This window comes from Juglans regia, chromosome 14 (genome assembly GCF_001411555.2).
Source record: "Juglans regia cultivar Chandler chromosome 14, Walnut 2.0, whole genome shotgun sequence".
NCBI classification, from domain to species: domain Eukaryota; kingdom Viridiplantae; phylum Streptophyta; class Magnoliopsida; order Fagales; family Juglandaceae; genus Juglans; species Juglans regia.
Genome location: NC_049914.1, coordinates 15,094,700 through 15,117,948, shown reverse-complemented (window position 1 = coordinate 15,117,948; position 23,249 = coordinate 15,094,700). Strand labels below are relative to the sequence as shown.

At 38.5% G+C, this 23,249-nt stretch overlaps 1 protein-coding gene across 1 annotated transcript; it reads right to left on the bottom strand.

Annotated features, from left to right (window-relative positions):
- Positions 1 to 11,501: 11,501 nt before the first annotated feature.
- On the bottom strand, positions 11,502 to 21,095 carry LOC109020616 (putative phosphatidylglycerol/phosphatidylinositol transfer protein DDB_G0282179). The gene is made up of 4 exons (XM_019003122.2): positions 20,753 to 21,095; positions 20,334 to 20,435; positions 13,297 to 13,457; positions 11,502 to 11,881 (listed from the first exon to the last, which is right to left on the bottom strand). The coding sequence occupies exons 1-4, from the start codon at positions 20,853 to 20,855 to the stop codon at positions 11,777 to 11,779; spliced, it is 471 nt and encodes a 156-aa protein (XP_018858667.1). The 5' UTR covers positions 20,856 to 21,095; the 3' UTR covers positions 11,502 to 11,776.
- Between the last annotated feature and the right edge of the window lie 2,154 nt (positions 21,096 to 23,249).

Below are 23,249 nucleotides of genomic sequence, written 5' to 3'. Positions count from 1 at the left end.
GGAGGGTGCTCTTTTTTTCTGGTATGATAAATGGAGGGATAATGGCCCATTGATTAATGATATGAATATTATGGGTTCTCCTTTTTTGAAAATTAAAGATTGTAGATTGTCGGATAGTTGGGATGTGGAGTTATTGGAGGAGTTAGTAGGGCATGATAGGGTGGAGGAGATAATAACGGATTTAGCTGGATTAAATAATGGAAAGGATGTTCTAGTTTGGACTCCTACGGATACAGGTATTTTCTCTACAAAATCTGCTTGGAACTGTATTCGTATTAGAGGGAATTCTATGGTTTGGCATGCTTGGATTTGGCATAAGAATCTTCCTTTAAAAATGTCTATCCATTTTTGGAGGACTTGGTTTATGGCCTTGAGTGTGGATGACAGATTACGCCGTATTGGTATTCCTTTGGTATCTAAATGTAATTGCTGTAGTCATGGTCATATTGAAGATATTAATCATGTGTTTTTTGAGGGAGAATTTCCATTCAGAGTGTGGTCTTTTTTTGGTAATCTTATTGGAATCCCTCTTGGTAGAACTTGGAGACAGAATGTTGAGATTTGGTTTAGGAGGGCTAGCTCTTCCTCACAGGTGGGCTTTATTGTTGGCATTATTCCCATTATTATTACTTGGCGACTATGGAGAAGAAGGTGTCTTGCTCGGATGGAAGGTATTGTGGAATCGCATAATTCTGTTGTTCATTCTATATGTGTGTGGTTAGGCTCCATTTCACAGGCGGCTAAGCAAATTAATAATTTGTCTTCTCGAGATGGTATGATTTTGGATGCTTTGCGGATAGTTCCTGTGGTTCCGAAAATTCCAAGTTGTAAAGTGGTGAGGTGGGATAAACCTCCGCGGGGGTGGTTTAAATTGAATATGGATGGTAGTAGTATGGGTAATCCGGGCTCTTGTGGTATTGGTGGGGTTATTAGGGATGCTTCTGATGGAATGGTTCAGGCTTATGCTTCTTATGTTGGGTTTGGTTCTAATAATAAAGCGGAGCTTATGGCTCTCCTTTATGGGTTGAGAAGATGTAAAACGCTGAATATATCAAATGTGATAGTTGAAATGGATTCTATAGTAGTTATTTCTTGGTGGAGTAGAGGGCGTTGTGGAGTTTGGTATCTGGAAGATTTTTGGGAGGAAATTGTTGAATTAGCTTGCACGATTCATTGTCGGTTTCAGCATGTTTATGGTAAAGGTAATAAGGTGGCAGATTGGTTAGCAAAGGCAGGGGCCTTAGGATCTGAGTGGGTTTTTTCGTGTAGTTATAATTTGCCTCGGGTTCTTAGAGGTTTGATCCGTTTGGATTCTTTGGGTTTTCCTTCTTTGAGATGTTAGTTTTTGTAAAAGTTGGTGTTATTTTGTAAGCCTTAGTTTGGGTTGTGTTGGTTTTTGTTTTAATAATGGTCTTTATTTTTGTTCTAGTTTGTTCTTGTTTTTGGATCTGTTCTTGTTTCGGTCCAATTTTCCAATTTTAATGTTATTAGTATTAGGGCATAAAATGTAATTAATATACTAATGTATATTAGTATTACTAATGTATTATGTATTTATCAAAATGAATATGTTGAGAATTTATTAGGCCATAAAATGTTATTAATATATATATATATTATATTTAAAGCATATGATCAAATAAATTTTCATGTTTAAAATTAAAATTTTATGTTATAAATTATAATAACATTATCTTATATATAATTATAATTTATATTATTATATATAAAATATTATATATAATATTAAAAAAATAATTTACAATATATAATATAGTGAACCGGTCCTAAAAAGCATAGAACCAGAACCGGATTGGTACCGGCCGGTGTTAGAACTAAAGGAACCGGTTTCAAACCGGACCCGTTCCATCAGTTCGGGCCGATCCAAGTTGGTTTTCTGATTTCCCAGTTAAGTTTTACACCCCTAAAGATAACAATAGAACTGCCACTTTATGTCTATAAGAGTAGTGGTATTCTATAACAAGCTAACATATATCTAACTTGACCCAAAAATTGTTTACATTGGTATAGGCTAGGTGTATAGTAGTTTAGGCAGTTTTTTTTTTTAAGAAAAATTCTTCTCATCAGTTACTATTCACTACCCCATACCTCACCCTATGAAAAATATCTCCATATCCTATGAAAAATACCTCTACACTTTACAAAAAAGTTATAAGTAAAACTTAATGTTATTTTTTTTATAAAAGTTATAAAAAAGTAAATTATAGTTTATGCATAGTAAATTATTTTTTTAATGTTATTTTTCTCATCCCGTAACTTTCAGCTTTCATTTTTTTAAGTACTTTTAGAAAAAGAAAAAAATTCACAATATTATTAAACAATATTTTCTTAATCACTAAGTAAAAAAAAACTAAAAAGAAAAAAAACAATTTTGAGCAAAATAAATGGGAGCCTAAAATGGGCTCCCTATCATTTTCCTTGACGGAAAATCTCCATATTTGAAGTTGCATGTCAATGTTTATTGTTTAATCTGTAACGTCGACGGCTGGAGGCAGTGGTCAGGGAACCAACGACAGTGTAAGGGGCAACATGTAACACCCAAATCCAGCACTTAGCTCGCTTTCTAAAATTTTCTTGGGTTTTTCTATATGAAAAGCCATTTTGGAATTTCAGATAAAATTTTAGATTGTATTGCAGGCTTAACTTTTTTATTTAGGTGGATTATGTTTTTGTTTTTCATTGGGTTAGATTATGAAGGTAAAAATCTTTTGATGGGCTGAGAAAATTTTTGGATAAATTAGTTTTCTTTTTAAAGGTTGAGTCAAGGCCCAAAACTCAAAGAAAAAACCCATTTATTATTCCTTATTCACTGCAAGACGTGAGCCCGAATATCTGATATAAGCCAAAAGCCCAAGCCCATGAGATCTTGTATCGGACCCCACAGCATACACGTTTGTCCCGCTAGGGTTACGATAAACACTATATATTTATAAGTTTTCACTTCACTGATCATGCCTAGTGCCCCATGCACGTTTCCTTCCACCTAGAATATTCACGGCATCATGAAAAAAAAAAGCCTAACCCCACTTCATGCACGCTTCGATCTCTTCCTTGTTCCACGGCTTGCGGATGCACTTTTCACATTCCTCCTTCCTTCTTTCTCTAGGGTTTAGTAGTCTCATATATATATATATATATATATATATATTCCTTACACAGTTCCCTCATAACCCTTCAAGCCTCCTTTTTGAGCAAAGAAACCACCACTACCGTAAACCTTCAGACTTCAGTGAAGCATCTCCACCTTGTAGTTGCTGTCACCACACGTGAATCCCTTCAAGCAAGGCAACTCCAACCATCTCACAAGGCACTGCTTCATGTCGAAGACTCCATGAAAATAGCCCAGCAAACCTCCCCGTTGCCTTTACTCCTCTATTTTAAAGCTCCAAAACAGAGCAATTTTGTGCTCTCAGCCTAGATACCTCCCATGCACAACCAGCCACTTAAAAGTGATGCCAACTGCACTTCCATGAACCACCTCTCTCATATTACCTCTCAGGTTCCTTGTTGCCTTAAGTCGCAGAAGTTCCTCAAGCTACCAGCCTTTGTCGCACAGAACTTGCCACGAAGTAAACTGCACATCGAATGAGCCTTCACCACGACAATCCAATGCAACCGAAAGGGGTGGTCATTGTGATCCAAGCTACCACAGCTCTGCCCTGCACCACAGTACTGCATTGTTGCGGCCTGAAGCCACTGTGGTAGGACCCCATGTTTTGTGGCCCATGGCCAAGCCACTAGCCATGTCAGCCACATGCCTACCAACCGTGCCAACCATGCCCATAGCCCATGACATGGGCCAGCCTATGCCCCTAAGGGCCAAAACATGCAATGGGTCACATTGGCCATGCAAGGCCTTATCATTTTATTATTTTTATTTATTTTTTATTTATTTTATTTAATAATATTCCAAGGGACCTATTGGAGTTTTTCACTTTGTAATCTCTATAAATAGGACCCTTAGGCATTGAGTTGAGAACTTTCGATCATTTGACATTTTTTCCATTGTGGACGGTTTAGGCTTGTTCTTGTGAACATTTCGGTGCTTTTACACTTGGGCTACTTGGATGACATTCGTGAACCCCAAGGAAAGGATCATCACTTTGCAATTCTTTGAATAGGTGTTGTTCCATCCATCTATCTTTTGATTATTGTTTCATCATCACCTTGAAATCCGTGGATAGGTGCGATTCTATTTTTATTCAATATATGAGGTTTATTCAACTCTTGTGAAATCCGTGGATCAATTGTTGAATTATTATCATTTGTTTCATTCAAGTTCTTAAGTATTATTATGTTTGTTCTTGGGTGTTCTTCATTGAGTTCTTGGTGTTCTTTTCATTGTTGCTCTTCCAATCCATCCAAACCTAATTTTCGACCAACCCAAGTGTTTGTTCATTTTCCATAAATCATTTGCTCCATACACTTTGCCCTAGCCGTAACCCACTTTCCTCATTGGTCACATTCAAATTCGGCAATCACTTGCCTTATTAGAATTGCCCTAGCTGCCCACTTCACTTCCCATATTAGTGTTCCTATAATTTAGGAACCCTAATTGCCCTCATCTTGCCATTCCCTTACTTACCATATTCGGCCATCATAAGTCTTCCCTCCATCAAACCCTAGCCTTCCACCTCAAGGCCTATAAGGAAACTCATTCCTTTTAGGAGTCTTGACTTCTTCACATTTAAATTCAAATTCCAATTCAAATCCCTAAACCAAGGAACCACTCTTGCCAAATTCAAATTCAAATTCAAATTCAAATTCCTAAACTTAAGGAACAACCCCAGACTTATTCAAACTCCATCTTATCTCCATAATCCAATCCCTTAAATCTCTCAACTTCTTCCAATCCATCTAGTCAACCAAGATCATATTCCAAAACCAAACCACCCTAACATTAAGGGTGAACCAATTCCAAAGTCGGCCAACCCTAGCCACCAAACCCTAGTCCCATTCATCCACACCATCCTCAAATCCTAGCAACTCATCCTAGACTCCAACCCTAGTCCATCTCTTCCAATCTCGAAATCCTCCTTAGCCACCACACAAAACCTTAGCTAAACTACTCCATTCAAACCCTAATCATCATCCAAGAGGCCCCAACATCAAGGGCAGCCCTCAAGCCGTCCACATTGCATCAAACACTCATAATCATCATTTAGAACACTCATTCCATCATCATCATCATTCCATCACTCAAACACTAAACCTTCATCAACCTAGTAACTCTTCATTGCCATTATTGTTCAAAGACCAAGCAAGAGGGCAAGGTCACTCGGTCATCATCCTCACCAAGGTGAGCTCTGGACTTAGTGTTTAGGGACAAGACCGGGTTCCCTAACACTCTGCCCTTCCTCACGGTAATCCACTATTATCTTCTCTGTTACTTCTCCCTCACGCCGTGCTCTCTCTCTCTCTCTCTCTTAGGCTCTGCCACCTGGCATAGCCACCGTCACTTAACCATGCTGGAGATTCATGGTTGAACCCACAATGCTCATCGCATGCATACAGTGCCCATGCGTAAGTCACTCTCCTCCACTTCACTTGTTGAGACGTTAAGCCCTTACAAGTAAATTACATGTATGCCCCTCTTAGTAAGTGATCCAGTGTTTTTTATTTATAATGATATATTTGTAATAAGACTAAGAGAAATTAGATGTTGTAAGTTGCAAGTATTTTAGGTGTTTTTAAAGCATTTTGGAGAGTGATGATATTTTATGGTTTGGCAAATTTTTAGACAATAGGAAATTATAGATTTTGTAGAACTCAGGTGTTGATTATGAAATATGCATTCAACTAAAAATTTACGAAAGTTACGCGTGACTATCTTATAGGTGTTGATCAATTTTTCCGTAGGCACTATTGTGAGAAAATTTAGAAAAATTAAAAAGTTCAGGTAAGCGGGGTCCATATGCTAGACTTTGTATAAAAATAAAATATGTTGAGGTTGGTTTTTGAGAAATATGCATGTTTGGTTATGAAAAGAAATTTGAACTATCTCAGTTATTTGTTCTACATTACTCATGAGATTATGTTTAAGAATAAAGTATTTTCTGGTATGACTGGTATAGACATGAGCTATTTTGGCATTTTGTTTCTGAACATTGCAAAAGAGAGTGAATATGAAATTTTATGCATAAATTATATTTTTGTGATCTGATTGTGTTATGTTCTGAAGATGTTATGTACTCTAATATGATATGATGTGATTTCTGAAAACCTAGAAGCATAACATTTTCTTTCTGTTCCATTCTGACCTTACCACGGGTGTAAAATTGTAGCCTCTGTTCGAGTTGGTATCAACTATTCTGTTTCCGGTGCATCCACTTTGAAAGTAAAGTGATTTTTTGTGTGGTCTTTCCTATGTGCACACTCGGGACTTTGAGAATAATAAGGGGAACATTCACATTCTATTTCTGCTTCGTTGGCCACCGGGGTTTGCACAACCCTACCACGGGGGTTAAACATGGTCTCTGTTCTGATAAGATAAGATAAAATGTGATGTTTCAGTTATGCTATGCCAAAGGGATTTTGATTATGAATATTTTCGAACTTTCGTTCTAATATTTTTAATAACATGTTGACTCTGCATTCTGAAAATAAAAAGTGTCATGTTCTGCATTCCGAATTTTGTAAGTGCTCATATTTGCATACTAGTATATATTCTCTACTTACTGAATTGTTGATAACTCGCCCATTATCTCCAAACAATTTTTCAGCTAATCTTGATGGTTCTGCTAGAGAGCAAGAGTAGGCAGTGTTAGAGAAGTCTGACATTCATAAAGGAATAAGTGTCCGAGGGTACAAGTACTTATTCGAGAGTCATAGTTAGTAAATTGATTAGTATTGGTTATTTTGATATGATGAGTTAAGTATATTTTTTAGTCTTTGGGAGGTGTTAATTTATTTTATTGAGAATTTCTTTGTTGTCCCTATGAAAGAATATGGATATTTGTGTTGAATATATTTTATGGAGTTTCTGGATTATTTATAGTTGTGATATTTGAGTTGATATTGAGTAATAAGAGCTAACTCTCTAAATCTCCGGGATCAGGGCGTTACAAGACAGAGGAGGTGGCAGCAGTGAAGGGGAACTGTTTGGGAAGGAACCAAAAGGGAATTTAGGGTTCCCGTGTGTGTTCTGGGCTCATGGGCCTTGGGCTCGTGGACCTTGGGCTCGATCTTAGCCCATAGCAGTAATGGTTAGAATACATAATAAGGTTGGGCCATCATGGTATATTGTGTAAGTCAGGGCTTGTCCCATAGTCTATTGTGAGCCCTCTTAAGGGGACGTAGTTGTGACTTTCTGTCTATTACTTTACTTCCTGTTAGTCATGGTAGCTTTAGCTTTACTATTTCAGTCAGTTACAATTTGTTACAAGTCTGGGAGTATATAGCTTCCCGTGAGAGAGAGATTCAGTTGTCACAAATCAATACAAAGAATATTTCCTTTTTTCTTTTCTCTGGAGGCTCTCACCCTCGAAGTGAGTTATCATTTTCATCATTCCCAGCAGGCGTGTAACAGTTGGTATCTAGAGCCAACCTATCCTTGGCTGCTTCATTTTCCATGGCAAAAGGTACTAGAATGAAGCAATTGCAAGATGGCTTGAATGGATTGAAGAAGTCCACAGAATCTCAATTCAAAACACTGGAAACAGAGATGATGGCGTTGAAATGGCAGTCTGATGCAGTGGTCCAGCAGCTTGTAGCATTAACATTGGAACTGTAGAGAAAGGATGCTAGTAATCAGTCTGAAGGATCGTTATTAGGAGGGCACAACAGATAGGAGAACAATGGGGAACTAATTCCGAGGTCAATAAGGTTAGAGTTTCCTTTCTTTCATGGGGATGATCCCTAGGTTGGTTGTATAAAGACAATCAATTTTTCTTATTCTACAACACATTACCAAGTCAGAAACTCAGGTTGGTCTCCTTCCACATGGAAGGGAAACCATAATTTGGTTTCAGGATATTGAATGTCAGGATCCATAGGTGATTGGGAAGGGCTTGTTAGGGCTTTTCTTGTGAGGTTTGGCCCTAGTACATATGATGACCCTATGGAAGCATTAACTAAGATAAGACAAAGGAGTACAATGGAGGAATACAAGGTGGAGTTTAGAAAGGGGGCTGAGAACAGGGTAGTAGATGCCCTTTCTAGACAAACGGAAGAGGAAGAAATCTCTATAGCTTTGCTGTCAGTACCTAGTTTAGAGTGGCAGGTGGACATTAAGGAGGGGTATAAGGGAGACCCTAAGGCATTAGAGGTGCTATTACTGTGTCAGGACAGTAAAGCACCCAATCATTATTCAGTGAGGGGGGCGTGTTGTACTATAAAAATAGAGTTTATATTGCCAACAACTCAGAACTGAAGAAAAGACTTTTAGAGTTTTTGCATGCCCGCCAGTGGGGGGGTCACTCTGGAATGGATAAGACTATTCATAGGGTAACTAGCGAATTTTATTGGCACAACATGAAATCTGAAGTTAGGAGTTTTATCAGGAACTGTCAAACTTGTCAACAACAGAAAACTGACCATACTTTCCCTAATGGTCTGTTACAGCCCCTTCATATTCCCTCTCAACCATGGACTTCATTGAGGGATTACCATATGTTAATGGTTTCAGTACACTGTGGGTGATTGTGAATCATTTAACTAAATACAGCCATTTTGTGCCTCTTGGGAACCCATATACAGCTAAGTTAGTAGCCCAATTGTTTGTAAAACATGTATTCAAATTGCATGATTTACCACAATCAATTGTCTCGGATCAAGACAGTACCTTCACCAGTGTCTTTTGGAAAGAATTGTTCAAGGCTCAAGAGGTCAAATTAGAGTTTAGCACAGCTTACCACCCACATAAAGATAGGCAGTCAGAGGCTGTGAATAAGAGTTCGGAAACCTATCTGAGGTGTTTCGTGATCGCCTGAAGTATTGGGTGAAATGGGTGCCTTTGGCTTAGTGGTGGTACAATATGTAACACCACTCAACACACCTCTACAAAGCTCACGCCTTTTGAAGCTTTGTACGGGTACTACATTCCAGGAAAAATTAAGGTAGCATAAGTGAAAACAGAACTCAAAGATAGAACACTCATCATGCAGTTGCTCCAACACAATATCAATAGAGCCAAAGAAAGAATGGTGAAATATGCTAACTTGAAGAGAAAAAACAGAACTTTACCAATGGAGATTGGGTTTACTTAAGATTACAACCTTATCGACAAGTCTCTGTGTCTCAGCGTAGGGATTTGAAATTATCACCTCGTTTTTATGGTCATTTTCAGGTGGAAGCCAGAGTGGGGGAAGTTGCATCCCAATTGAAGCTACCAGAGACATCCCAAATACATCCGGTATTTCACATCTCGCAATTGAAGAAACGCTTGGGAGAGCAAATCGCGAACACTACGGTGCTGCCACTAGTGAACCAACAAGGGATCCTGCAACCAGAGCCAATGGAAGTATTAGCTCGAAGGATTCAACCACTAAACAATTGACCCGTGATGGAATTACTAGTGAAATGGCAAGGGCAAAGAGATGAAGACGCTACCTAGGAGAACTTCTACAAACTAAAGACGGCGTTCCCACACCTTGCAGGCAATGTATTTTAAGGGGAGGGCACTGTAACAAGTCGACGACTGGAGGAGGTGGCCAAGGAACCAACCACAGCGTAAGGGGTGACAGAGGAGGCGGCAGCAGTGAAGGAGAAATGTTCGGGAAGGAACCAAAAGGGAATTTAGGGTTCCCGTGTGTGTTTGGGCTCGTGGGCCTTGGGCTCGATCTCAGCCCGTAACAGTAATAGTTATAATACATAATAAGGTAGTGCCATCATGGTCTGTTGTGTGAGTAAGGGCTTGGCCCATAGTCTGTTGTGAGCCCTCTTAAGGGGACGTAGTCTGTGACTTTCTGTCTGTTGCTTTACATCCTATTAGCCATGGTAGCTTTAGCTTTACTATTTTAGTCATTACAATTTGTTACAAGTCTGGGAGCATATAGCTTTTCGTGAGGTAGGGATTAAGTTATCACAAATCAATACAAAGAATATTTCCTTTTTTTCTTTCTCTAGAGGCTCTCACCCTTGAAGTGAGTTATCCTTTTCATCATTCCCAGCAGGTGTGTAACATAATCTGACCTCTTTTGGCACAGTAAAGATTAGTTGATTTCGATGTTGAAGATTACACTGGTGTTGCAGTGATCCTTAACTTATTATATACATGTTGATGGTTAATACCTCTTCCCTGCTCTTTTTTTTTTTTTTTTTGCCCTTCGCTTTGAACTGATGTTTTCTGCTTTCCATCCAACTTAACGATTTGAATTTTACACTATATTTGAGCTGTAATATATCAGGTTGTGTTATTGAAGGTTGAGTTCATTTCAGAAATTTGGAGTAAGCAGAATTTGGAAGGGATGGTGTGAGTCATGTCCAATCAAGGGGACTAGAGCTGATTACCCCATAACAAGATTCTTAGGCCTGGTTTGTATAGTGAGATGTGATAAGTTGAAATTGTTTGTAAATAATAATGAAGTATTTGAGTTGAGATGAGATAAATTAGAAATAGTTTGAGTTAAAATATTTTATGGGATTTTAAAAAATGGAAGATAAAAAGTTGAATAAAAAAGTTATAAAATTAAAATATCATCATAATATAATTTTTTAATATAATTTTTATTTTGGGATTTGAAAAAGTTGAATTATTTTTTGTATTTTATTTAAAAATTAGGGAAAATTGTAATAATTAGATAATGATTAGATGAAAAAGTTTAAGATTTGAAATTGAAAAATGTTTGTGTTTGTGATGTTTGAATATTGAGATGAGATGAAATAGAAGTATCTCTCTATCCAAACCAGGGTAACTTGCTGCGAGTCATCTCCTGCTCCTCTTGCTGCTTTGTTCTGCCCCTTGCTGATTTGCCATAAATCGGATTATTAGTAACTTGCTGCATTTTCTGCAGGGGTTGTGTTTGACTGAATTGGAAGTTTGGTGCTCATGGAACCAAATCTTGTCTTAAATTTATTCAAGGAAGGTGACCATATTACAAAACCAAATCTTGTCTTTAATTGTTCTGTTTCTCTCAAACAGATCACTTGTAACCATAGTTCTTTTTTATTTTCTCCCTCTTCTCTATCTTAATTTGTAGATATTTTCATTTCCTTTTCTTCGTCTGACATGTAAATATAGCGACTGCCTGTAAAGCAAATATTAAGTGCACATTTTCTTGGTCTCGCATGCTATAAGCTCTATTTATAGCATTTGGTTAGTTTTTTTGCGATGGGATTTGGAATTTGTTTAAAAAGATGCTGATCCAGTTATAGTCGAGTACCCGGATTCCGGCTATAATCAAATCCGCATCCGGGTGAACAGCCATAGCAGCTATGGTACCCAACAATAAGAGAGGAGACATCCAGTTCTCCGGCTATTTTCTACATTCAGTTCTATTATCATATTTAAGAGTTCCCTGACTATGTTCTGTGACACAAGCTTGCCAATGAGGAGGATGCATTGTAATCCACAAACAGCGAACTAAATGAAAAAGAGTTTCGAACGCGATGGAGACATCATATACAACTATTAAGTACCAGAGGTAGAGATTACCACCTTATTTTAGTTGGTATTTTTTGTCTGAGAATACCAACCAAATGCCAACCGGGATTGGGATTACACGCCACTAAAAAGTACACTATATACTCACCGGACTGGAGATTCAATTCTAACTGGGATTACGCACCAATCTAGGACCATGTGCTAGCTATTCATCTAGAAGACTTCAAGAGATCCAGAGCCAATTTTGAAATCGAAGCTAATGCAAGTCAACAGTTGATTTTTATCATCCTCTAATTTCATCTTTAGCGTGTAAGGGCCCTGTGGATACCACAAACTATAAGTCATGACGTCAAACACAAAAATAAAATTGCAATGATGGTTAAATATAGATGCTATATTAGGCTAAAGACTACCGGTGAGACCATGAAAGTTAGCAAAAATAATTTCATACAAAGGCTACAAAAAAACAGAAGTAAGAAAAAGCGCGCTCATCATCATCTTAAACAGGCAAGAAGCTGATTCTTTGGAGTGCTTCCCAGTTCCTATCTCAAGAATAAAAACATGAAAAAAGTAGTAAAAAATAAGATGCATGAGTGCAACACTAAACATATGAAACATATTCTGGAGGTAAAGGATGATGTAGAAATAAACACCAAGAACTTTAAAACAAGACGACTGAACACAAACTTACACCTTAGTAAAACAAGGCAGAAGCTAAGTTTGTAAATAGGAAAAATGATCAAGACAACCCTTCTAACAAGGCAGTTTTAAATGAAGAATATTTTTGTAATACAATGATACTCCTATAACTATTTTACAACTTGTTTTCGTAAAATAGTTGTAGGAGTTGTTTTCTGTACCATTACTCTTGTAAATATGTCCAAATCTATCAATGCTTCAACAAGGATGCTAATGAAAATTACTTCTTGTATCATTGCCCTTGAATGTGTTCAAATCTATCAAAAAAATATATGTTCAAATCTATCAAGGCTTCAACAAAGATACAAATGAAATTACTTCTATTCCACTTTCCTATTCCTTTCTTATTTGTCAAACAATCAACAATTCTCTTTTACTCTCTTTCCTATTCCATTTCTATCTATCAAGAACTTGAAACAAAATAAGGAAAGCCCAAGCCACATTTGGGCCCATATTCCAAAAGACCAGTCAAGGATACAATTAAAATCCCTCATAATCGTTACAAGCTTGAACTCATCTCTCCTAAGCAATGAAGGATCTCATTCACAATTCACTACAATCCGAGGTATTACAATCCCACTCCCTTAAATCCCTGATATCCTCCTCAGGCCATTCCATCCATCATAGGTGCCATGGCTCAAGTCCCAAACTTCTGATTGGAATAGGCTCTAATACTATTTGCAGTGACCTATGGAAGGCCCAAGCTACTATGTATGGGTCCATACTCTAAAAGGATTAGTCAGGATTATGATTGTTGATAGAATTATAAAGGTCTTGAACTTTTCATTCCCAAGCAATGTGGGATTCATTTACCATCTTCCTATACACAAACCAGGATATTATAGAACTGCTTTCAATGTCATAGCTAAACGCCAACAACTAAAGATAGTAGATATAAATTCATGCTTTATCGTTCATATCATAAGCACCAACTGAAATGTACCAGTTTAATATACTGTACATTTAGGTGTATACATTGAGAATGTACATGCATAGGGCAAAAGTTATAAACTAGCAAAGGGAAACAAACTTACATGCGGGGTGAATACTGGTAGAGTTTGGGTATGTGAGAGGACAAAGTTGCCTACTGCAATAGGGCAGGATATCTCCTCAGAAAGATCATGCTTTTCAGTATGAACAGGCACTCGAAGGAAAGAAACCTCAATGACCACTTTCCCACCATCAATGACTTTGCCTGCATATGAAAGATATCGTGTACGTTCATTGAAAATGCCAAAACAAAAAACGTCCAGAGAAAATGCACCAACTGAAGTAAGTACAAGAAGAGTAAACATGCAATGAAAAAAAAAAAAAGACATTTTGGATGAGATTTCAGTCTAAGCAAAGCAGGATATGGAAATTCAAAACAATGGCCCTACAACAACCCGAATTGAGTATAGGAAGAGCCAAAAATGAAATCCCACAATTTCTTTGAAGAGAGAACTTCTTGACATTTATATTTATAATACATAGACGAGTGAACTGTGAAGGCATTTCATGATGTCTCCAAGAGATCCAATTATAATTTTGACTAGTATTGTTGGAGTATAATGCAGATTTGGCATGTCCCTGGGTGGGTTGTGATTAAGGATGCTCTCATTTTAAGAGTGATCAAAAGATGCCTTACATCATAAAGTAACAACATAACTCCACTTGTATCAATCTCGACCTAAGAAGATGGCTCCTTGTACAAACAAAACCTAAACGATAGAAAGATAAGTCAACAAATTAAAACATGTTTTGTTAAGGGCCCAACTATTGATCCAAAAACCCTAAAACTGTTGGATACTAATTTGATAAAGCCTTTAACTTTCCGGATCATAACTTATCAAAAAAAAAAAAACTTTCCGGATCATAACATTCCACCACGCTTTCAAATGCGACGTCCACGATGGCCCACTCTATCGACCTTGATCAGGTGGTAGTCATTTCTCTTTTGGCAACTTCACTTGTTTATTAATATTCAATAACTTTTTTTTATTTTTTTAATTTCCTCTCTGGGGTAGAGGTTTCTCTCCTGTCGAGTGCAGGTTCTCATCACTCATCTTGATTCAACGTTACTTTGATGCTCTCGGTGCATACTTGACACAGTATGGATCCAAATCTTGATTCTTCGTATGCGCACTTGTCGTTAACTGAACAGGAGGAAGAGGTTCTGAAGATTGAGCAGCATTCGTTGGGGGATGTTCTTGTTAGGGGTGAAAGATGTTTGTTGTTCAAGTTGTTAACCTCCAAACATTTCAACAAGGAAGCACTTAAGTCTACCATGAAGAAGGTTTGGCGCCCTATGCATTAACCATTCGTGATTTACAACCAACATTGTTTATTGCTGAGTTCGAAGATATGAAAGATAAAGATCGTGTTAAACGTGATGGCCCTTGGAGCTTTGATAAGCAACTTGTTTTAACAAGTGATGTGGACGGATTGAAACAAACTCACCAAATTCATCTTACTGAGGCACTATTTTGGGTCCGTCTCCATGACCTACCAGTTATGGCACGAAATGCTATTATGGGAAACATTATTGGGAAGGCTTTAGGCGAGGTGGTGGCTATTGATTTAGATCCTGATGAAATGTCTTGTGGCGAGTTTCTGCGTATAAGGGTTTGCATGGATGTGTCAAAGCCTATTTTACGTGGAAAAAAGATATGTGTGGGATCATCTCAACCTATCTGGGTGAACTTCACGTACGATCGTCTTCCTAATCTATGTTATCTTTGTGGATTGATTGGACATAGCCATCATGACTGTAAGCTTGGGAGGAGTCTATGAATTCTTTGAAAGTTTCTGAATTTCCCTACGGTCCTTGGCTCCATGCAGGGGGTCATAATAGCCCTACTCTAAGTCGTTTCCACCAATAGCTTGATCAGCGACGTCCATCAGTACATCCTGAGGAATAGGTCTCTCGTGAATCCGAGAGTAACTATCAGATGGAAGTTACAGGGGATCATCCCAGTTCTGAGTATATTTCGGAGCAATTACACCAGGGGTCCAATCCAAATTTTGCAGGGTCAAAGAAGCAGTTGAACTATGCGGCCAATCCTAATCAAGTAAGTTCCAAGAAGCAGTTATTTTCAGTTTATGGTGATGAGAAAAATTCGGGTTCTAGTCTCTATAGGATATATGTGATGCTAATAAAGGAATTTTGAATGATACATGTTTGATGGGGGTCTCTATGGATCTTGTTGCAAATGGTGGTTTGTTACCAATTACTGAGGAAGTTGGTTTGGGTACTAAAGTTGGTGGAACTGACAAAGCTTTAGATGAATTCAAGTCTCAAGTCACTGTGTCACGTAAATGGAAAAGAACCAAGCATCCTTGTATGCATGACAACATAAAGATTGGCTCTCAAACTGGTGCTAAAAGGGCTTCTGTTTCAATTTCTGGTGTTGACGCTACTAGAGTGTCTAAAAGATTAAAACATAAAGGAAAATTGGATGAGGAAGTATCTGATATTAATCATGTTGATTCGGTGGTGGCTGTTGTTCAGCCCCACCGAGCCCCATGAGGATCCTAAGCTGGAATACCCGAGGGCTTGGGAACCCTCGTGGTATTCGAAGTTTTGTTTCTTCAAGAAACAAAACTTAAGAGCTGCTAAAATGGAACTATGTAGAGTGAAATTAAAGTATGCTAATTGCTTAACTGTCGATGCCTCAGGCCGTAGTGGTGGATTGGCTCTTTTATGGAAAAAGGATATAAAGGTAGAAGTGCTCAGTTACTCTTCTTCTCATATTGATGCTCAGGTAGATGAAGATGCAAACCAATGGTTCCTAACTGGTATTTATGGCCAACCAGAAGCCTCAAGAAGAATGGAAACTTGGAATCTTATATGCAGGATACCCAGAGGCCAATCAAATCCTTGGCTTGTATTTGGTGATTTTAATGAGATCCTAACTCAGGGAGAAAAATGGGGAGGGAGGAATAGACCTACTCAGCAAATGATGGACTTCTGCCAGTTATTATTTGATTGCAATTTGAAGGATCTTGGGTTTAGTGGTCCAAGATACACATGGTGTAACAAGAGGGATGACTCAGCTCTAGTTTCTGAACGATTGGACAGATTCTTGGGAAATCTAGCCTGGTGTAACATGTTTGAAAGGGCTGTTGTATTTCATGGGGTTTCTAGTTCCTCAGACCATTTACCATTGTGAATTGATATATGGGGTGTCCAACCTAGAAGAAGAAGGCCTAAGCCTTTTAGATTTGAGGCTATGTGGTTGGGAGAAGATGGGTATAAACAGATTGTGACTAACTCTTGGAACCTGCTTGGTACTCAGTCACACTTAGAAGATGTTATGTCTAGTATATCTGGTTGTACTATTAAATTACAGTTATGGAATAAAGTCCAATTTGGTAGAGTGCATTCTAATCTGCAGAAAGCAAGACAGAAACTGAAACTGGTGCAACAAAGAGACCCCCTTGAACTAAACTCTGAGGAAGTTAATGCAGCATCTGATGAAGTTCATAAATGGCTAAGTAGGGAAGAAGTGATGTGGAAGCAGAGATCTAGAGCCCTGTGGTTAGCTGAAGGTGATCAAAACAAGAACCCATGCTAAAGCATCTCAAAGACAAAAGAAGAACAGAATCTTTAAACTCATGGATGAAGAAGGACATTGGCATGAAGGAGAATGCTGTGATAACCTCATCATTAACCATTTTACTTCTTTGTTTTCCTTTGCGGGTACACATAATGTCTTATGTGCTGGATAACATAGATAGTAAAGTCACAGAGGAGATGAATGCAGATCTTATAAAGCCATATTCTGTGGACGAAGTCAGTAGAGCTCTGAAAGAAATGCACCCCTCGAAGGCACCAGGTCCTGATGGAATGCCCCCTTTATTCTTTCAACAGTACTAGCCTCAAATTGGTAATTCCATATCTGCTGCTGTCCTCCATGCTTTAAATTCTGGTGATTTTCCACAAGCAGTCAGCCATACTTTTATTACCATGGTCCCCAAGAAGAAGAATCCTGTTAGAGTCAATGACTTTAAACCCATCAGTCTTTGTAGTGTAATATACAAACTGATATCTAAAGTCATTGCTAATAGGATTAAAAATGTCTTACCTACTGTTGTTTTAGAAACACAATCTGCCTTCTAACCTAGTAGATTGATCTCGGATAATGTCCTTGTTGCTCATGAGGTTCTTCATTTTTTAAAAAGGAAAAGGAGAGGTAAGAAGGGATATATGTCATTAAAGCTAGACATGAGTAAAGCTTATGATAGGGTGGAATGGCCCTTTCTTGAAGCAGTTTTGTTAAAGCTTGGATTCCATGAGAGTTTAACCAAACTTGTTATGAAATGTGTTCAAAGTGCCTCATTTTCTGTTCTTATTAATGGAGCTCCTACTGGACATATTATTCTTCTAGAGGATTGAGTATAGGAAGAGCCCATCTCTCCTTTTCTCTTCCTGCTGTGTACTAAAGGTTTAATTGGTTTACTGAGGAGAGCAGCAGTTTCAAATTACATCACTGGTATCAAAGTTTGTAGAGGGGCCCCAAGCTTGAATCATTTGTTGTTTGCAGATGACAGCCTCTTTTATTGTACTGCTAGTGTTGAAACTAATGGCAGATTACTTGAGCTTTTGAAATGTTATGGGGATGCTTCAGGACAATTGATTAACCAAGACAAGACCCATGGTGTTTAGTCAAAATACTGAGGCTACTAAGAAGAGAGCTATTATGGATCTATGGGGAAATTCTCAGATTCAGCACTATGACAAATACTTGGCTTACCACCTTTAGTAGGTAAATCTAAGTTGACTGCATTTGCTTAGATAAGGCATAAAGTATGGTTGAAATTACAAGGTTGGAAGGGCAATATTTTTCTCAAGGGGGAAGGGAGGTGTTGCTCAAAGCAATGGCCTTAGCTATTCCATCCTATGCCATGTCTTGTTTTAAACTCCCCCATAAGTTATGTGTTGATCTTGAAGGAATGATGGCAAGCCACTGGTGGGGACAGAAGAAGGAAGAGAAAAAGATCCATCGGGTTAGCGAGCATAGTATGTGTAAGCCTAAAAGTGTGGGAGGTTTAGGCTTCAAAGATTTGGAAACTTTCAATATGGCTATGCTAGCCAAACAAAGTTGGAGGCTGCTGCAATGCACAGATAGTTTGTTCTATAAGATTTACAACTCCAGATACTTCCCTACTTCTAATCTTTTTGAGGCCACTCTTGATAATTCACCCTCTTTTGCTTGGAGAGGGATATGGGAGGCTAAGAATCTGTTGATCAAAGGAGGGAGATGGATGTGGGTAATGGCAGCAGTATACATATTCTCAATGACTCTTGGATTCCTGGTTTTCGAGAACTGAGTAATGAAGTTTCTGTCTTTCTAACCAACACAGAAATGCACAGGCAGAATTGGATGATCAAGTCTCTTCTTTAATTGATTGTAATACACATTGGTGGAATATACTTAAGATCAAGTCTCTCTTCAATCCAAAAATAGCTGAGGCAATGTTGAGGATTCATCCCAGTTTTACAAATGAACCTGACAAGTGGATTTGGGAACATGAAAGGAGTGGAGCTTTTTCTGTTCGAAGTGCATACAGATTTTTTAGGGGATTAGCTACCATTCATATAGGGGAGACATCTGCTGAGGCCTCAAGAAAGAAGTTTGGAAAGCTATGTGGAGACTGAAAATTCCCCATAAAGTCAGAATGTTTGCATGGAGGGCATGTAAAGAGATTCTTCCCACAAAATCTAATTTGGCCAGGAAAAGGGTGTTGATGGATGGGTCTTGTTGTTTCTGTGCCTCCTCAATGGAAGATGTAGCCCATGCACTGATCTTTTGTCCAGATATACATGCATATTGGGTAACCAAATCTGCTATCTTACAGAAAGTGGATTTCTTCAGATCTTTTTTACTAACTGCTATGGAGATCTTTTCTACAGAGTCTATTGAATGTTTCACAGATTTTATTCTTTTTTTTTTTTTTTATAAGTAAACGATAGTATAAATAAGAATAGGCCAAGCCCAGGTATACAAGGTGGAATACAAGAGATAGGACCTATCGAGTTGCTAAAAAAGAAAGAAGAAAATCATGTACATTTAGAAGGAATAAAATGATTCGTGAAAGTGTGAGGCTACACCCTCAACAAGTTATAAGCCATGCTCTCTCCTTGAAAGGTTTTCAGTCCACATGTTGTCAGCAGCAGGTTTTGGTCAAGAACCTGAATTATAGATGGACTCCTCCTCCACCAGGCTGGTTTAAACTGAATGTAGATGGGACTCTCGTCTTTGATTGCAATAAAACTGGTATTGGAGCTATTCTGCGCAGTGTGTGGTGAGGTGATCATGGCACGTAGCAAAGTTGAAGAGGAATTCTTAGAACCAGAAAGTGTGGAGGCTATGCCTGTTTTGAGGGGTCTCCAATTCTGTTTTCAGATTGGCTTTCATAATCTTCTTATTGAGAGTGATTGTTCACACTTAGTAGAGGAAATAAACAGTGTTGATTCACCTTGCTCTTCTAGAAGAACTGTTATCACTAAAATCAGAAGACTTATGATTCCCGTATGGCTAATGCAGCAGCTCATCACCTAGCAAGGCATGCTTGGTCTATTACTAATGTGGAATTGTGGTGGCATGGAGTTCCCCACTCTATTGATAATATTGTTTACATAGATGCTATTCCTTGTAAGCACTCTTAAGGCCTTTTGTGCCTATTTGCAATGAAGATCTTATGTCTATCCAAAAAAAAAATATTCAATAACTTAACACCATGTCCAAAAATAGTACAAAGACATTTTAATCCAGCCTATAAGCTGTCCCTCCTATAAAAAAAACACTCTAAGAAAGCTAATCCAAAGTCGGGGGGGTAAAACACAAGGGGTGTGTGACCAAATTTCCCTTAAAAGAAAATGTAGTGACAATAGTTTCCCCACCCTTTTAGGTGTATAATGTTTCATTTTGACCTAACTTAATTAAGGTACAAATCAGGCAGCGATTATCGAGTGGGTACAAACTATTTGGAGATTAGGGGCACAATCCCCACTGCATTTTGCAGACTCGCCATAGACTAAAAAAAAAATGACAGTATAACATAAAAACACCAAGAATTGAAAAATTACCGGTTGAAGCTGAGATGTTAAAGGTGGCTTGTTTGCCTGGCACCACAGGGTTGGGTGATATCTTAACACCTCGGACCTTCACAGGATAGCCACCTTTCTTATCTGCATCATGCCACAGAATCCCTTAGAAGAAGAAGAAGAAGAAAAGCATATTCCATCTTATACACAGTACCGAAGTACAATTCATAAATTAAATGCAGTAATAATAACAATAATAACAACAACAACAACAATAACAAATTTAGACCCACAATCCACAGCGCCAAACCATTTGTGAATTGAGAATTACATATTTCAATAGGATAGGTTACTCTCTCTCTCTAATCGCGAAGTAAATCTGTGAGAGAAAAATAAAATAATTCCGAACCCATGGTCTATAACATTGTAGCCAAAAAAATATCTGGAAAGGAAAAACTGACCGCAGTATTTGACATTCGTGGCTTGAGCGAAAGGTACGGGAACCAAAGATATAGAAGCAAGGAAAAGCAAAAGGGAGAGCTTTAAGGGAGCCACTGAGTCCATGGATTGCTTCTTGCTTGGAGTTTCTCTCTCTCTCTCTCTCTCTCTCTCTCTCTCTCCCCGTAATATCTATCGGCAGACGTATAAGGTGGAATTTTGGCGACTTGTTTAGGCCTCACGGAATGTTTAACTTCCGAGGGCAAGGAAAAAGCAATTGCGTGGGGGAAACCCGGGAAAGAGGGAGAGAGAGATTACTGATTAGAATTAGGTGTCGAGCGGAAGGGGTGTGTGAGTGTCCTAATGATGTGAGAACCAGGAAATTGACACGGAAGCAGACAAAAGAATCACTCTCTCGACACAAGTAAAAAACAGACGTCCACGGTTACTGGGTGGGGAGCGGGGCCCCGCTCCCCCTCCGCCCCGCCCCTGCATGGGTGGGCGGGTCCTGCCCCCACTCTACAATCTCTTTATTTTTAATATAAAAAATTATAATATTTAATATTTATATAAATAATTTATATAAATATATTATATATATATAATTTGTTAAAAATTTCAATTTAACTTCAATTTAATAGATTGCCATTAAGAGCATTAGTATTGGATTGGCCATCTTATTCTTCAAATTTTGATTAATATGTAGTTTTTTTCCCTTTTAATTAATTATTCAAAACTTGAAGTCTACATTAAATTAGTTATCACACTCTCTATAATAATAAAATATTATTATTTTTTATTTTTATATTTTTAATTAATTTTTTTTTCATAATCTCCTATAATCTTTAATAATCATATTCGTTTTTCATTTTCGCAATCTAATAAACAAAGGAATATTATTATATATATAAAATGCTTTAAGGAAAAATGAGAACAATATGAAGAACAATTTATACCATATCAATATCTAAATATAAAAGTTTAAGATGATTCTTCTCTCGCTTTTTTCTCTCTAGAAGGAGCTAAGGTGAAGTGGGGTCCACCAGGATTCTAACGGAATCAGTGGCGGTTGGGAGTGGAGGTACTGTTCACGAAATATTTTTGCAGTGCGCTAAGGAGGGTGCAGGTGGTTGCAGAGAGGGTTTTTGGTGGAAAAAAAAAATCACGATGGGGGAAAGAGAGTCCTGTGGTGGTGAGTACGAGTTTTCAAGGGTGATTGTAGTTTATTGGTGGTGGCGAGATGAATGAGCTCGAGCATCGGTGGGAGAATCTAAAGCTGTCCGAGGAGGAGGCAGTGAATATTGACATTGATGGAGTTGAATCAATAGATTCAAAATACAAAGAAGAGGTGAGTCTAGTAGGGAAAGTTTGGGCAGAGAGGAAGATTAGCAAGGGTGTGATTGAGTCTGTTATGGCAAAAATTTGGAGGATCAATAGAAGAGCAAAGTTCCATGAGGTGGGGCTGAATATTTTTGTGGTGGAATTTGCCAATCTCGAGGACAAGCAGAGAATATTGGAGAGGAGACCCTGGCTCTTTGATAACCAGTTGTTTGTGTTTGTGAACTTTGATGGCCTCACACCTCCACAACCACAACAGATGCAGTTTAACACAGAGAATCTGGGTCCAGTTGCATGACTTGCCTTTAAAATGTACGAACAAGAAGACAGGGGAGTTTCTTGGTGGAACACTTGGCAAAGTGGTGGACGGTAATGGTTGGGGTTTAATCCTCGGAGTTCTAATTGAAGTAGACGTTCACAAACCATTAGCAAGAGGAATGACCATCAACTTGAAGGGGGAGGCTCTTTGGGCTCCTGTAAGGTACGAAAAGCTCCCTCACTTTTGCTTTAAGTGTGGATGTATTAATCATGGTGCTCTGGGTTGCAAGGGGGAGATGAATGGGGAGCATCAGTACGGTACTTGGCTGAGAGTTGGGAGTAGACAAAAAAATAAGGAAGGAATGAGGAGATCTGAGAGGTTTAACAAAACAGTGATTGAGGAAAAGAGTAATGGAAATGTGGGAGACACTATTCAGGGAAGTGAAGGAAGGTCAAACAAGGAGAGGGAGGGAGAGGCATATCAATGCATGGAGGAAGAGGTAGAAGTGGTCCCTACCACTTAGGAGGTAGTGGAGCAAAGGTTTGAAAAGAATAGCAGTTATAAGGAGTTAGGGGAGATGGTATTTTTTTAGGGAAAGAGTACAGAGAGGGATGAGGGGTTGTTGACAAAGGAATTTCTTGAGGTGGAGGTGAGCAAAGGGGTGAACCCAAACAGTAGCATAAGGGAGATAATTTCTGAGGGGAAGAGTACAGAGAAGGGTGAAGGGTTGTTGACAAAGGGATTTCTTGAGGTAGAGGGGAGCAAAGGGGTGAATCCAAACAGTAGCATAGGGAAGGTCAAAGGTGCATGGAAAATGAGGGCCAGGGACCAAGGAAAAAAGAGTGAGTTGGTCATTGACTTGTCACCTTCTAAGAGGTTGCTGAGATCAGAGATTGACCTAGAGGAGAATGGGAGAGCAGGTA

Coding starts and splice junctions, on each gene's coding strand:
- LOC109020616 (XM_019003122.2), bottom strand. CDS start 20,855: ATGGACTCAGTGGCTCCCTTAAAGCTCTCCCTTTTGCTTTTCCTTGCT. Junction 20,436..20,752: donor CACGAATGTCAAATACTGCG/GTCAGTTTTTCC, acceptor GGCATGATGCAG/ATAAGAAAGGTGGCTATCCT. Junction 11,882..13,296: donor TACCAGTATTCACCCCGCAT/GTAAGTTTGTTT, acceptor TGGTATCCACAG/GGCCCTTACACGCTAAAGAT.